General features: G+C 42.6%; 1 protein-coding gene across 1 annotated transcript in view; it reads right to left on the bottom strand.

The window, feature by feature from the left end:
- TCERG1L (transcription elongation regulator 1-like) overlaps positions 1 to 16,127 on the bottom strand; it is a 186,219-nt gene that overhangs the window by 154,861 nt on the left and 15,231 nt on the right. The window contains exons 4-8 of the mRNA XM_006880123.1: positions 15,760 to 16,102; positions 15,560 to 15,673; positions 14,705 to 14,804; positions 13,850 to 13,996; positions 12,885 to 13,065 (exon numbers count right to left, since the gene is read on the bottom strand). Of these exons, the coding sequence (XP_006880185.1) occupies positions 12,885 to 13,065; positions 13,850 to 13,996; positions 14,705 to 14,804; positions 15,560 to 15,673; positions 15,760 to 16,102 (885 nt within the window). The remainder of the gene's footprint in view (positions 1 to 12,884; positions 13,066 to 13,849; positions 13,997 to 14,704; positions 14,805 to 15,559; positions 15,674 to 15,759; positions 16,103 to 16,127) is intronic.

The raw sequence follows: 16,127 nt of genomic DNA, 5'->3' as shown, positions 1-16,127 counted from the left end.
TGTGGATGACTCTTCCACCAATTCTGATGCCACTTTCCTCGTAGAGGCCAGTGTCTCAGATAATCTGTTCTGCATACAGATTGAAAAGTTATGGAGACTGAATACATCCCTGATGTACCCGCTTTTTAATTTCGAACCATGTAGTATCTCCTTGCTCTGTTCTGGCAACTGCCTCTTGGTCCAAGTATAGGTTTCACATTAGCACAATCAAATATTCTGAGATTTCCATTCTTCTCAGAGTCAGCCACAGCTTGTTGTGATCCACAGTCAAAAGCCTTTGCACAGTCAATGAAGCACAGATATACATTCTCCTGGTATCCTTTGCTTTCTTCCAAGATCCATCTACCATTATTCATCCTTCAATATTGCCACTCCAGGCTTACATGCATTCTCTCAGTTTGAGAAATGCAGAGCAAGTTCTTCCTTTTTTAGTCTCCAATTCCAGCTCTCTGCACATTCCATTATAATACTTTACTTTGTCAAACTGACCTTTGAAATCTTCTGTTTAGCTCTTTTGCTTCAACATGGTTTCCCCCCTTGTTTTGGTTTCTCAAAGCTGTACTGCCATTTTCAGAGTCTCTTCTGATATCCATTTCTGGTTGTTTTGGGTTTTTTTTCTTTCTCCACTGTCTTTGTAATGACTATTTGCTTTCTTCCTGGATGATATCTTGGATGTTCTCCCACAACTCATCTGGTCTTTGATGGTTCAAACCTATTCTTAAGATGATCTCAAAATTCAGATGGAATAGATTCAAGATGCTATGTCAGTTCTTGTGAAATTATTTTCATTTTGTTCTGCCTCACTTGGAACTTTCATGTGAGTAATTGATGGTCTGACCTACAGTCTGCTGCTGGAATAGTGTTGACTGCCGATATTGAGCTTCTCCAATGATTCCTTCACAGATGTAGCAACTCCGATTCCAGTGAAGCCCATCAGATGAGATCCATGTGTAAAGTCACCATTTGTGCCTTTTTAAAAATATATTTGCAGTGAGCAAATCATTATAAATACAAAATTCGATCATTCTGGTCATTCTATTTCCAGCCTCATTTCTATCACCACACCCATATTTTCCAACTACTATTCATTTTTCACTGTTTCCAATTTTTGTGTTCCAGTCATCGATTATCATAAGTATCTTGATTGCACGTTTGGTCAACTTTAGATTTGCTAAGAATTTGAATTTCTTCCTCTTTAGCTCTAGATATAGGAGCATATATTTGAATAATGGTCATATTAATGAGTCTTTTTTATGTGCATATGGATAATATTCTATCACTGAAAACATTGTATTACAGGATAGAACTTCATTCAAAAATGGTTAGAACAGTACATAGTTAGGGAACTACCAGAAGTTCAAGCAGGATTCAGAAAAGGCTGTGGCACCAGGGATACCATTGCTGATGTCAGATGGATCCTGGCTGAAAGTTAAGAATACCAGAAGAATGCCTATTTATGCTTTCTTGTCTAAACAAAGACATTTGACTGTGTGATCATAACGAGTTATGGCTGACAGTGAGAAGAATGGGAATCCCAGGGCACTTACTTGTGCTCACACAAAACATACACCTAGACCGAGAGGCTACTGTACAAACAGAGCAGGGGAAACTGTTAAGTGCCATCGTCGACGCTGACTCATAGCAACCCTGTGTACAGCAGCTCTGAACCCTGCTCTGTCTGGAGCCAATTTCATTGTCTGACACACCTACCCTCATTAGCCCAGTCACAGAGTCAATTCATCCCATCCAGGGTCTTCCTTTCTTGCAATGTCCCTCTCCAAGGACTGGTCCTTCCTTGTAATATGCCCAAAGTACGTCAGATGAAGTTTCAAAATTTTTGCCACCAATGAGCAGCCTGGTTCCTCTCTCTCTCTCCATGACGAGTCTGTTTGCTCTTGTAGCAGCCACGCTATGTTTGATGCTCTTCTCCAACATCACAGCTCAAAGGCATCGATTCTTCTTCTGTCATCCTTAGTCATTGTCTAGCTCTCTGATGCATACCAAGTAATTGTGAAGACCATGGCCTGTGTCAGGCACACCTTAGTGTCTAGACTAACATCATTGCTCTTCAGTACTCTGGAGAGGTCCCTGAGAGCAGATTTTCCCAGTGCAATTCATCTTTTGATTTCCTGGCTCCTGAAACCAAGAGTGTTGATTGTGGCGCAGAGTAAGTTAAAGCTGTTAACAATCTCAAGTTCTTCACCATCTGTGATAGTGCTGCCAATCGGCCCAGTGGTGAGAATCTTTGTTTTCTTGATGCTGAGCTTCAATCCATATTGAAGGTTGCAGTTCTTGACCTTCTGCAGCAAATCTCTCAGGTCCTCCTCAGTTTCAGCAAGCAGGGTTGTGTCATCTGCATAACACAGATTGTTGATGAGTCTTCCTCCAATCCTGATGCCACATTTCTCCTCAGAGCCCAGTCTCCCAGATGATCTGTTCTGCATATAGATTGAAGAGGTATGGAGATAGGATGCATCCCCAGTGTACACCTTTCCTGATTTTGAACCATGCAGTATCTTCTTGCTTCCTGGGTAATTCAACATTCTGTCCACAGCATCCTTAAGTATTGCAACTCAAGGTTTGAATTTGTTCTTCAGTTCCTTCAGTTTAAGAAATGTTGAACAATCCTGTCCCTTTTGATTTTCCAAACCCAGCTCTTTGCACATTTTATTATAATTCTTTGCTTTGTCTTGCTGTGCTTTCCTCTGAGGTGTGTCAGGATTGTATTCTCTCTCCATACCTATTTAATCTATATGTTCTGCATTTTATTCAATAATCTGGGCTCTGTGAAGAAGAATGTGGCATCAGGATTGGAGGGAGATGTGATATGCAGATGACACAATCTTGCTTACTGAAAGTAAGGAGGACTTGAAATACTTTTTGCCGAAGATCAAAGAACACAGCCTTCAATATGGATTGTGTCTCAATGTCAAGAAAACAAAGATTCTTACTACTGAACTGATAAAGAAATCATGGTAGATGAAGAAGAGATTGAAACCGCCAACAACTTCATCTTACTTGGATCCACAATCAGCATCCTTGGTACCAGCAGTCAGGAAATCAGGAGACATATTTCCCTGGGAAAGACTGCAGTTAGGGACCTCTCCATTATTAAGGAGTTTATTAATTATCTCAATTATTAAGGAGTATTGATGTCAGTTGGAGGACTAATGTGCATCTGATTCAGGCCACGATCTTTCTGATCACTTGCTATGCATCTGAGAGATGGACATGAAGGATGATAAAAGAAGAATTAAAGCTCGGTCTTAGGAAGGGGGCAGCCAGAGTGCTCTTTGGAGGCAAAGATGATGAAGTTTCTCCTCATATACTTTGGTCATGCTGCTAGCAGGGGCTATTCCTTGGAGAGAGACATGATGCTCAGAAAGACAGAGGGACAGTGAAGGAGAGGAAGATCCTTTACTACGTGGATTGATATGGTGGCTGCCGCAGTGGGCGCTAATGTGTCAGGAAGTGTGAGGATGGCCCAGGACAGGACAGGTTTCAGATCCACTGGTCACATGGTCACTATGAGTCATTGTCCACTCAATAGCACCTAACAACAACTGCACAGGTTCGGGATCTCCATGCTGCTGTTGTCCACTGGGCATGCCCGGAGGCACCACAGGTGTTAACCACTGCACGTGCCTGGGGTTGCCACGGTGTTGTTATCCACTGCGCATGCGTGGGTCTGCACACTGTTGTTTCTGTGAGTGCCCACTGTGTCCGCCTGGGGACACCATGTTGCCGTAGTTGTCCACTGTACGTGCCTGGGGTTGCCAGGAGTTTGACTCAACTTGACAGCAGCTAAAAATAACTTTATCCTTTTAGTGCGAGGCTACATAATGACATCTCTTTTATCACTTTTGTCTCAGTAATTAGTGTCTCTCTTCCCTTGATCCTATCATCAGGGGTTATTAATTATATTGATCTTTCTAAAGAAGCAGATTCAGGTTTCATTGACTTGATTTTATGCCCCCTCCCACCCCCCATTTTAAATTTCCTTGATTTCTGGTTCGTTCTTACCTATTTCTGTCCTTCTGCTTGGACAGGCCCCATCAGTTTTCTCTAGTTTCTTAAACAAGATTACTGGTTTGAAACTTTTCTTCTTTTTAATGTAAAATTTTAATATAAGTCATTTCCGTTTAGGTACCACTGTAGCTCTGTTGTTGTTGTTGTGTACCATAGAACCGACCCATAGCTGACCCTCCAGGGGGTTTTCAGAGGTAGTTAATTGCACGTGAGGAGATTGTCCGTTCTTCTTCCACAGAGCAGCTGATGACCTCGAACATCATGCCTTCAGAATCGCAGTGCAACGTCTTGCCACCATATTTTTAAATGTTGTTTGTAATTTCCATTCAATTAAGAATATTAGCATTATGCTGAGTGAACTCAGTTCCACAAAGATGAATATTATATAAAACATTATTGTAGAATGAATATAAGGATCCAAGGGGAGTGGGGGCGGGTGGGAGCAGAGGGATGAGGATGTGCAGGGGGAAAGGGATTAACCTTGGAGTTGTACAACTTGATGGGGGTGCGGGTGAGGGAAATTGGAAGACTCTGTTCTATAAATCAATGTGTTCGAATTTTGTAAATAAACTAGTATTTTTTTAAAAAAGGTTAATTTAGTTTCCTGAATATTTAGGATATTTTCTACTTTCTCTTTGATTCATTTGTTACTTTGCAGTGAGCTGTTTAATTTTTAGACACTGAGAGGTTCTTAGAATATTTTTCTATTGTTGATTTACAACTTCATACTGTTGTTGTAAGAGTCATAGAACATACTTTGTATAATTGTAATTCCTTTACATTTGCTGAGGTTTGGTTTGTATCTAATATTATTGGATTTGGTGGATATTCCACACACAGCATGTCTGTGTCCATGCGCACGTTCCATTTTTGGGAGGTGGAGTGTTCTAGGAACGTACATTTGACAAAGTGAATGGATAGAATATGTTCTTCCTGGAGATCCCTGGAGATTTCCTGGCTTCCTGCTCTACTGAGAGAGATGTCCAAGTCTCCAGGACCGTTGTGGATTCGTGTATTTCCTTGTTCCCCTTTATCGTTCCTGTCTTTTTAAGTTCTTCTATTGGGTGCACGCCCCTTTACAATTGTCATGTACTTTTGGTGACCTGACTACACTTTAACTGCATGTTATAGTCCCGATATGCACGGGAATGTCCCTTTTAAACTGGACAATGCTTATATTTCTGAACTTCAATTTGTCTATCTGAGTACAGTATAGCAGCTTTCCTGTGTTTTGTGTTTCCATGGGATATCTTTCCATGATTTCATATTGAGCCTTCTTGTGAAAAATGCCCTGGAGGCACAGTGCGTTACATGTTGAGCTGCTAACTAAAAACTCAGTGGTTCACCTCCTCCAGCCTCTTGGAGGGAGATAAAGGAGGGAGTCTGTTCCTGCTAAGATTCACGGGTTTGGAGATGCAATAGTCACAGTCATTTGACATTGACTTCATAGCTGAGGCAGTGGGTTTGGGGTTTGTTGTATGTATAGATCTATATATACATGCTGTTGTTGTTCTTATGTGCCATCGAGTTGCTTGTGACTCATAGCAACTCTATGTACAACAGCTCTGCCCCTGCTCTATCCTGTGCCAACCTTATTGTCTCTGATACACCTACCCCCATTCCCCCAGTCACAGAATCAATCCACCTCAAGCATGATGTCCTTTTCCAACATTTTCCTCCTTGCAACATGCCCAACTTATGTCAGACAAAACTTTATAATGTTTCCCTCCAAAGAGCAACCTGGTTTCACCCTCTCCAGGACAAACCTGCTTGTTTTCCTAGCAGTCCATGGTATATTCAATACTCTTCTCCAGCACCAAAGATCAAAGGCATCAATTCTCTTTCTATCATCCCTAGTCATTGTCCAGCTTTCTGATGCATAGCAAGTGATTGTGAAGACTATGGCCTGGATCAGGTGCACCTTAGTTTCCAGACTGACATCGTTGCTCTTCAGTACTCTGAAGAGGTCCCTTACAGCAGACTTTCTCAATATAATTAGTCTTTTGATTTCCTGGCTGCTGGTACCAAGAGTGTTGACTGTGGAGCCAAGCAAGCTGAAACTGTTAACGATCTCAATTTCTTCATCATCTGTGATGATGCTGCCAATCGGCCCAGTGGTGAGAGTCTTTGTTTTCTTGATGTTGAGCTTCAATCCATATTGAAGGCTGCAGTTATTGACCTTCTGCAGCAAATCCCTCAGGTCCTCCTCAGTTTCAGCAAGCAGGGTTGTATGATCTGCATAACACAGATTGTTGTTTTTTTTTATAATACCTTTATGTTAAAATCTCCAGAGGACAGCATAGTCTTCCCAATATCTTGTAGAATCAGGCTCTTTGACACCAAGCTAAAAAGAAAATTTATGCAACTTCCAAACAATTCTCTAGATCAAAGCAATTTTTTTTTTCATTTCACTCTGCTAGACAAAGGCTATCTTGTACCTGTGGCTCGATTTGCTAAATACGAGGCAGAAACTTTCTTCTTGAAAACTTTGAAAAATAGCTAGGTTCTCATTTCTAGTGGCAATCAGAACAAACCCTGAAGAACAGCGTTCCTACATTGGCCGTGTTGCTGCCTCGTTAACCTCATCTTCCAGGACACGTTCCTTTTGGAGGTGGGGCAGAGTCTAATGCATGGGGATAGAGATGCTGAATGAGGAGGAGAAGGAGCAGAAAATGTTTAGGCTGTGGCTCAGAAGCGTCTCCAGGGAAAAGAGGGACAGGCCAGCTCCCTCACCTGCCTCCCCCAATGTGCTGGACATGAAGGTAATGAGCAGAAGCCACTGGCACCTCCTGCCTGGCTGGCCCTGGATCAATTTCCCAAGCCTGGGAATAAATGACTTCCCCACTCAGCCCGTTCACGCTGTAATTAGGGACAAGCCGTTAAAGAGCCGCTACATTATTGATCAGACACCTTAGTTCCTGGTCTGGTTGCATATTTCTGTATGTGTGGACTTATTTTTAGTGAAAAGGAGAGGATCACTGAGCTTCTCCATCTTCTGAGGCTGAATTCATGACCCTGTGAGGAGGCTGTAGATTGCGAGACAAGCAATGACAGAAATCACACAACACTTGTTATCACAATTCCCATGGGATTCATCTCACAAGCAGCAGCAGCAAGACTCTGGACAAGCTGCTGTCTCCACATCACTTGGCCATCTCCTGTGCATTTTAGCCATACTTGTAATTCCCTGATCTGTGTTGCAACGCTGAAGGCTCATGGTTCAAAGTCAGCAGTGGGTCAGTGGGAGAAGGATGGGCAATCTCGTCCATGCGATTTCCTGCCTCTGAAAACCTGCTGGAGGGTCAGCTATGGGTCATTTCCGACTTGATGGCAAACAGCATCACTTCACTTCAGGAGCTTGGGTGGCCTAGTGGTAAGAAGTTCCACTGGAATCCCAAAGGCACGTGGTTCTGATCCACGCTCTGCTCCACAGGAGAACGAGGGGCAGTCTCCTTCTGTGTAATTTACTGCCTCTGAAAATCTGCAGGAGGGTCAGCTATGGGTCAGTTTCAATTCAATGGCACACAATAACAACAATACAACATCCCTACTGCTTTTGTCCCTTGAAGCATTCTATTGTTGTAGTTGTTAGGTGTGAACCCTGCCCTCTGTGGCTCCACCTTCATAATCCAACATGCTCAAGGCCAGTGTTAATGTCACTGTGTCATTCCACCTTATGAGAGGTCTCCTCTCCTTCTTTGAAGCTCTACTTTTCCCAGCACGCTGTCTTTTTCCAAGGACTACCGTCTTGACATCATATTCACAGTAAATGAGAGGAAACCTCGCCATCCTTGCATCTAAGGAGCACTTTGGTTGTGCTTCCTCCACATCATATTTGTTTGTTGTTCTGGCTGTTCCTGGGATATTCCATACTCTTCCCCAATACCGTAACTCAAAGGCATAGACTCTTCTGTCACCCTTAATCACGGTCTAGCTCTCAGAAGCTTTGGAATCAATTAAAAACACCATGTCTTGCCTCAGGAGCACCTTAATCTTTAAGCAACATTGTTGACAACTTCAATCTTTTCTCCATCTCTCATGACACTGCCTATTAGTCCATTAGTGGGGAGGTCTGGTAGTCGTCTATTAGGTGGTAAGGAGTTTTGTTTTCTTGACATTGAAATGTAATCAATACTGAAGGTTACGATCTTTGATCTTTTGAAGCGTGGATTTCAAGTCTTCTTCACAAGGTTGGTTGTGTCATCTGTGTGACGGAAGTTTTTGATGAATCTTCTTCCACATTCCTATTGCCACATCCTTCTTCGCATAGTCCCTGTTCTGAAATGATTTTCTTAGCATAGAGATTGAATAGGTTCAATGGACTGCTACTTCTCTCTTCTCTACATGATAAAGTTCTGCTAAGTTTCTGGAGTTTGAGCTAGGTATCTTCTCAGAAACCTCCCTTTCTGCTTCTCCCCACTGCCCGTGGCCTCCATCCCATTCTGAGTATGAATCATCACATTGCTGTGTGATTATCTGTGGGCAAAGCCCCTTACCCTCTAGACTAGAAACCCTTCAACACATCTTCCTAGGACCTAACTCCTGATACCATGCTTGTGGGGTAAAACTCAACCACAGTTGTCTAACCAGTTTCCACGGAGACCACTCCAATTCACAGTGACCTGATGTGCGTCAGAGATTCGCACCCCATATAGTTTACAAGGATGTGGCCTTCAGAAGTGGAAATCTATGCCTTTCATCTAAGGAGCCTCTGGGTATAAAATGAGCAGATGCAACACGCAGGTGGCTGAATCTGACTTCTACCTACGTCTTATACGGGAACTGTCCCCATCAAGAACATCTGTAGTACTAAACAAATAGCTACAAATAGGGTCAAACATGCCACCTCACGTGCTCCTGCACTTCATTTGGTCCAAAGTTCATTTTAACTTGACTCACAGACTTTTACCCACAGTTGTGGAATTTCTTAGGGAAACAGGTTGGAGAGTGAGGGTGACAAAGAATATCACACTAATCCAGGTTTAGTCGAGCAGTTCCAAGCCAAATTAACAAGGCAAAGTTCCTCAATTAGTGAAAGTCAGGTTCCATTCAGCCACAAAAATTCACCTCTGGTGCCCTTAATCATCCAGCAAATTTTCTCTCAGAACAGTTATAAATAAGTTTTCCTTCAATTATCCAGCAAGCAAAACCTTTAACTGTGGCTCTATCTCCAGTCTTCCTCTGGTTATACCTTGCCACAGTATTTTCACAGCAGTGCCACTGTCTCCTCACAGCAGTGCAACAGTATCTCCACTCTCTCTCCACCACAATTTTTCACAGTGTGGAAAGTGATTTCTTGTATTGGTCTTACATCAATTGACGATTTGCAAGAACATGTGTCTGCAGTTAAGGTAGCTGGAGTTCATGCCCACAATAGGGGCTAACACGATGGAGAGAAAAGCCAAAGTTTCTGACACCACACTGGGTGAGTTCAAACTCTTAACCTTTGCCTTAGACATCAAGTCCTTAACCATTTATGCCACCCAAGGACTATTAATAATTTTGTTTGATAAATGAGAGAATATCAATATGAATCATTGATCTCCAGACATGAATACATGTTTAGCAAGCTTTGTGAGACTTGTCTCCAATGTCAGATTATCATCATTCGTGTTATGAATAATGCCCAAATTAAACCAAGAATATAAAAATTATCGACACTGGACATCTATCATGTGGATTGAATTTTAGAGACTTGTTCACACTCAGACTGTGTTCCTGTTATCTTGGACCTTGCTTCTATACAGTTTTATCTTAATCACCATAGAATGAAAAGTGCTGATAGGCAGGAGGTAATCATAGGGTCACACAATTTGATGGGGGGAGGGTAAAGGAAATGGGGAAGATGCAGTGTGAAAAAAACAATGTATACAAACTTTTTAAGTAAACCAGTATAAAATAAAAATTTTATTTTTTTAAAAAAGTGCTGATGGATTGGTACAAGTCTTGGGACACTCACACCCACAGCTCCATTCATACACATTGCTGTTGTTGTGCGCTGTCACGTTGCCTACAACTCATAGCGACCTTATGCACAATAGCCTTGAACCCTGCCCTATCATTAGCCAATCTCACGGTCTCTGACACACCTATTCCTCCTCTTGATACCAGTCAATAAACAGCATGCCCACTCAAGTAAAAAGATTATTTCCATGATTAAAACATTTTACACAAAATGTCTATCGCAATTAAGTAAAAATGTCATCTCTACAAAACAAAATAAAGTTGCTTAAACCAGAAGTCAAACCCACCACAATCTAACTGAATCCGACTCTTGAAAACCTCCCCTGTTGGATTTTTGACGCTGTAAACCTTACGAGGAATGAACTGTCTCAACTTTCGCCCACTGAGCTACCTTTGGATTCAAACCGCTAACCTTTTAGAGATCAGAACAATGTATAAACCCACCACGCCACAAGGGTGCCTTTAAAGGCTGGCAGGCCTACAAAGTGAGAAAATTGGCAATCTCTATGTTCTCATCAGCCTCTGTGATTCTTGGATTCATTGTAAAGGGATCAATGAAATAGATCTCTGATATGAGTCTGCTTATGTCTGGATAGAATGATTTGAAATAGGATAGATCAATTTACAATAACAATTTTATTATGACATACAACTTTAATAGCAATTTTTTATAACATTTTACAATTTTTATGAACATTTACCTATAAAATGTCCCAAGAAAGTTAGGTGTTTCTAGTTAATTACAATAAGATTGAAGCAATGGTTCTTCATTTAAAACTAATTTGTAGGTCTCCTGCCTTCTGTGCATGCATGCCCACTCTTCTGGGCTCTCTATCCTACAGTTAAGAGCACACAAAGAAGCACTCTGATATAACGCTTAAAAGCCCAGAGACTAATAGAGAGGTTGCTAGTTCAAATCTACCCAACTTTCCTGTTAGAGAAAGATCTGATAATCTGATTCTATTAAACTGCAGCCCAGGAGTACTCTGGGGCACTCCTACACATTTACATGGCATCACTAGGAGGTGACAACAAACCCTGGCATTCCTAACAATAACAACAAGCACATAAAAACATCATAAAATGTGTGTGGATAATCTAATCATATGCATGCCACACTTCCCAGAGTTAAGTAATTTCTCATCCTCCTAAAATTTTTCAGGAGAAACACTGGAAACTCACATCTCAAAATGAGTGTATTTCCTATTGTTAAATTACCTCTGGAAGGAAGATGCTCATTCTCAAAGGTAGAGCAAGTAAAACTTCTAACACCTTGTTCACTTATGACTCACGAGTCAAGAAAAACTCAGAAAAGACTAGAAGCAGAAAGCTTGAAAAGGGCGAAACAGAAGGTTGTCGACCACGTTAATAGGAAGCTTACTTTACTTTATCCTTCAAAGCAGAATAGTCAAAAGGGTATGACTAATAAGAATAATATGCTTTAAATAAAGTATTAAGCATTCCCTGTGCATAGCTGAAAAAAGCAGTGCTTATATGCTAGAAAACCTACAGTAAGTTGTTATAAGCCTCCCTAGTTAAGCAGATATTTAGCCTTTTATTAGCTGGCATCTTCTAAGAAGAGGATTAAGGCATGCTGGGAATTGTCCACACACTATTCAAGGACCCACTGAGAGTAGAAGGGAAGCTCACTCAAAAATTCTATTAGAACAGGTGGGTTGATTTCATTAAGTTTTAAACTAAATCTGATTATTTTTGTGACAGTTATTGCCAATGCGTTAGGAAATTAAAACATTATCCTCTCATGTGCCATAAGAGCTATCTGTAGACGTGATATCGTAGTATAATACATGCCATCTAATTATCTGTTATCATAATTCCATTAAGAGGAAACATAATCCATCTCAGTGTAAAATGTTTACAAATGTATGCCTGTATGATGCTCATCCTGTTTCAATTAATCAGCAATGCACAATTACAAGGACAGAAGGCAAGTTCCAGTCAAGAATCGTTAAATTCTATTTTCAAAAATAGCCATGTTGTTATTCTTGACTTACTGCTAAACAAGGGTCATAGCAAATTAGAGTAAAGATAGTAGACAAAGGGAGAGGAAGATAAATACATCCCCTACACCAGCACCACATCATCCATGGGAACATCTCTTTTATTACTAAATTGTAGAGACACATATTGAGACAAGCTTGGTAGGTAGGAAATTACAGGAAGATAATGAAATTCTGAAGTCATAAACTCTCCCGTAATGGAAGGCGTTGCGAGATCACTTTGGCACGGCCCGATTTGCTTTCATAATATGATTGCATGTTAAGGTGATTTTAAGAATCAATTTAAAAATTCATAAGATGACTTTTTCCTCCTGTTGTTAGATAGGCTTATTGTGCAATCGTTCATCCAAGGATTGTTTTGTGAGCTTCTGCTCCAGGAGACTTTTGGGTCAACAGAACCCAAAGGTAGAGCAAAACCATTATCTGGCAAAGAAAGTGCCACAGCCCCTCCTCCACCACCACCCACAGTGTCAGTGCAGAGACCACAGAACACTCCCCACAACTGTGAACACCTTCTCGTGCAGCTCGCCCATACCTGCAACGCTTAAAGGGTTGACTAATCAACTAGTGCCTCTATTAAGAGCTACCAGCAAAAGACATGCTCCAATTCTGCGCAAAGGCTACTGACAGTAAATGCTGTGAAAATGTTCCTAGCCATCTCTCCAACTCCACAGCAGGGGCTGTCTTCCAGAAGCATAGTGGACAGTGACCCAAGACTCAATTTCTTTATGAAAATAGACATGCATATAAAAATGAACAATATTCTACTGGAACATAGTCTGACTGAAATTGGAAATCTTCTTTTCTTATCTAAAGCTGACTTGTACAACAGAAAGGAAACTACACTATCAACATGGAGTGATCACTCACCTGGGATGGGCTGCGGGGCAAACACCACAGTGGGCACCGGTCGAGAAGCAGGGGCTGGTCTCGACAAAGACAGGGCTACTTGATTTGCCAGAAAATGAGGCTTCTCGTATCCATGGAATAGTATAGCTTCCTCTGGCTGTACCCACGTTGAGTCGAGAGCAAAAGAGTTATTAAAAATGACCTGCCCAAAAACAAAGCAAGCATAGCATCTTAGGCAAGGAACATCATGGAAGCTAAGCACTACAATAAAAATACTTATCTTGTCTTGCATTGATCTCAAATATTACACATTTTATGTCTTCTTGTTAACTAGGACCACATGGAACATCCATTCACAATTGAAAAAAAAGATTCAGGTGCCCCCATTTCCAATCACTTCCCAGTTCCCAATTCCCTGGACTGTGATCAACTATTGATTTCATTTACCTGGCAGCTAGTTTACAGATGGAAGACCCATACCAATGAGGTCATTAGCATGAGGTAGAAAAGTCAACAAAGCACTGTGTTTGGCTTTCAAATAAGCAAAGCCGATTCAGTACATTGAATTCAGAAGCCAAGACAAACAATCAGGAAGATGAAAGCTCAAAGTAACAAAAGAAAAACATCCACAAGAGCAAAGGTCAGTAGAATTTCACTATATATTACGCATTACTGGATTTTGATCCATGCCTACAAATTTAAAAACTGAACAGCAAAATTAAAAAAAACAACAACCCTGATTCAGAAACTGGACTAAATCATGCATTGTTCTGTACAATCCTCATACTTTGAGTAAAAACAAAGTGCTTCCCCCGCGCCTTGAGTTTCTGCACAGATCAATCTCTCTCTCTGAAAAGGTCTCACTCTTTATACCAAGTAGCTGAATCTACTGCAATTGGAAAATATGCAGTGTTTCCTGTTGTCATGGAAATACGCAACAACATAATTAAAATCCATTCATTCAATTGAATCATTTGTGTTTTTACCTTACAGTTAGGGATCCTTTTGTCTATCCAACTTTTTCCAGCAGGAGGAGGCAGAGTAGATGGGCAGACGTGGGGGAAGATGGGGACCAGTTCCACCGTGCATGAAGGGGACAGTCCTATCATAGTGGAGTGGGCACCAAACAGCCACTGCAAGCCAGAGAGAGAGGAACGGTCAGCCTGGATCAAGGCAGGGGAGAGGGAGGAGGGTCAGCCTGGATCAAGTGAGGACTAGAGAGAAAGGAGGGTCAGCTGAGCCAAGTAAGGGGAAGGAGAGTAGGGTTAGCCTGGATCAGAGACTCTTCTTCCTTGTACCAACAGAGGCTAGGGTAGTAGCTTTCTAAGAAAGATTTTCAGATTCACATATCTCCTTAGGAAAATCAACTCTCTTCCTTCCCAGTCAGTCAAGAAAACCTCCACATGTTCACAAAGCAAAGGGAAAATGTTTGTGTCCGAATCATCATGAAGCATTCTATCATTCTGAAATATTAAGAAACAACTCCTACACAAAACCATGAAAATGGGGTGTTGTTGTTGTTGTTATGTGCCGTCGAGTCACTTGTGACTCATAGCGACCTTATGTACAACAGCCCTGAAAATGGGGTAAGAAAGGGTTTTCTGCCCCACGAGGAAAAAAACAACCACACAAACCCTACAACAGAAAGTAAGAAATGCTGAGCACTCCTTGTATAACTCTTGAATTCTTCCATAAAGCACTACAAGGCTGAAATTTTTTTAATATGACTTTAAAACACTTAGTAACTCCATTTATCATTTTTAAAGAAAACAGTAAACTCCTATTTTCAAAGTAAAAATTGCTAAGGCGTTAAGGTTCAAAGTTTCCTAAGGACAACCAACACGAATAGATTCCACGGTAAAGAAAAGGCAACGTAGCAGAGCGCACATGAGGGCCACCGCCAGAGCCCAGCCGAGCAGGCAGCTGCGGACAGGGCCTCCCCTGCGGAACGCACGGACTCCTCACAGGTGAACCGGTAAGACGCACCTCCCCTGATCTGGAACAGCTGAATCTATTCATTTTAAAACCATGAAAGCATTTTTGGTTGTCCTTTCTATAAAATAGCCTTCTGTCTCTAAATATTGCCATTTTAAAAATGAGTACTATAAAAAAAAATTAGAATAGAAATACGAAGTTTTCTTGGATTTCTTCTTCTTTTTTATTTTTAAATTTACACAAGAAAAACATGCCTTTTTCTCTGGGGTGGGGGGAGGTGAACGGGAGTTCCCTGTCGCTCTGTACCCCTAGTGGTAGGACTCTGATACATCAACCTCCCCGAAATATTGCACAGGCTCCAGAGGCTCATTGAATAAAGCCAGGATGAACTGCACCACAGGACACAACGCTCCTCCACCTTCGTGGGGGGGCTGTTAGGTCTCAAGTCCAGGATAGGAACCGAGGGACATTCAGAAAGGCTTGCACAATAATAAAAGATTTCTTAAATCGTATCTTCTAAGGTACTACCGCTGAGCACACTCGTACTCAATACTGGCAGCATTTGGAATGGTCCCCGTTTAATGCATCTGCATGCTAGGGGGTCACCAACGGGTCTTGCCCAGGCCAGCTGGCTTGTTCCGTGGCCTCATTAATCAAAGGCATAATCACTCTTATTTGTATGCATACATTAGAATCCCCTGTCTTTAAGCCTCAGACACTTCGGGAGTGCAGGGTGGCATTAGCTGGGGAGGTGGTCTCACGTGCCAAGCCGGATCCGCAAACCCTCCATGGAGCACTGCTGAGCGCTACAGGCAGGTCCCCCGCTGGCCCATCGGCTCGGCTTCTCCGAGGCCGCGGACCGAGGCCGCTTTCCACTGGGCAAGAGCGACCAGATCAGAATCAGAAAGAGCTATTGATCCCCAGCTCGCGTTCAAGTCAGGCCGACTGTGCAAGTATTAACTTCTCGGCGCGAGTCAGCCGGGTGCGCGCGGCCACGCTCGGCGCCGGCCACTTCAACACCGCGCTCTGAACAGCGACCCGGCGGTGGCCAAAGTTGGAGCCCGGGGAGCCCACCCGGCCGGGGTCCGCCCGCAGTGCCGTGTCCGGAGACCGGGAAGGACACAGCAGAAACTGGCGGAGAGCAGAGCGGGACGTCGAAGCATGAACTTTGATGCTGGCGCAGGGCGGCCAGGCTGCGTCCGGATCTGGGGGCACCGGCGCCCCGGGCGGGAGGGCGCGCGCCCCGGGAGGAGGGAGCCGCGAGGCGAGACCGGCGACCCGGGCCGGCGGGCGGGGACACGTACCTGCCCGTGCAGCCAGGGCTGGTGC

Source organism: Elephantulus edwardii, unplaced genomic scaffold (assembly GCF_000299155.1).
Source record: "Elephantulus edwardii isolate Elephantulus edwardi_28Jun2011 unplaced genomic scaffold, EleEdw1.0 scaffold00006, whole genome shotgun sequence".
In the NCBI taxonomy this organism is placed as follows: Eukaryota; Metazoa; Chordata; class Mammalia; order Macroscelidea; family Macroscelididae; genus Elephantulus; species Elephantulus edwardii.
Note: the sequence above shows the minus strand (reverse complement) of the source record. Positions and strands in the feature narration are given on the sequence as shown.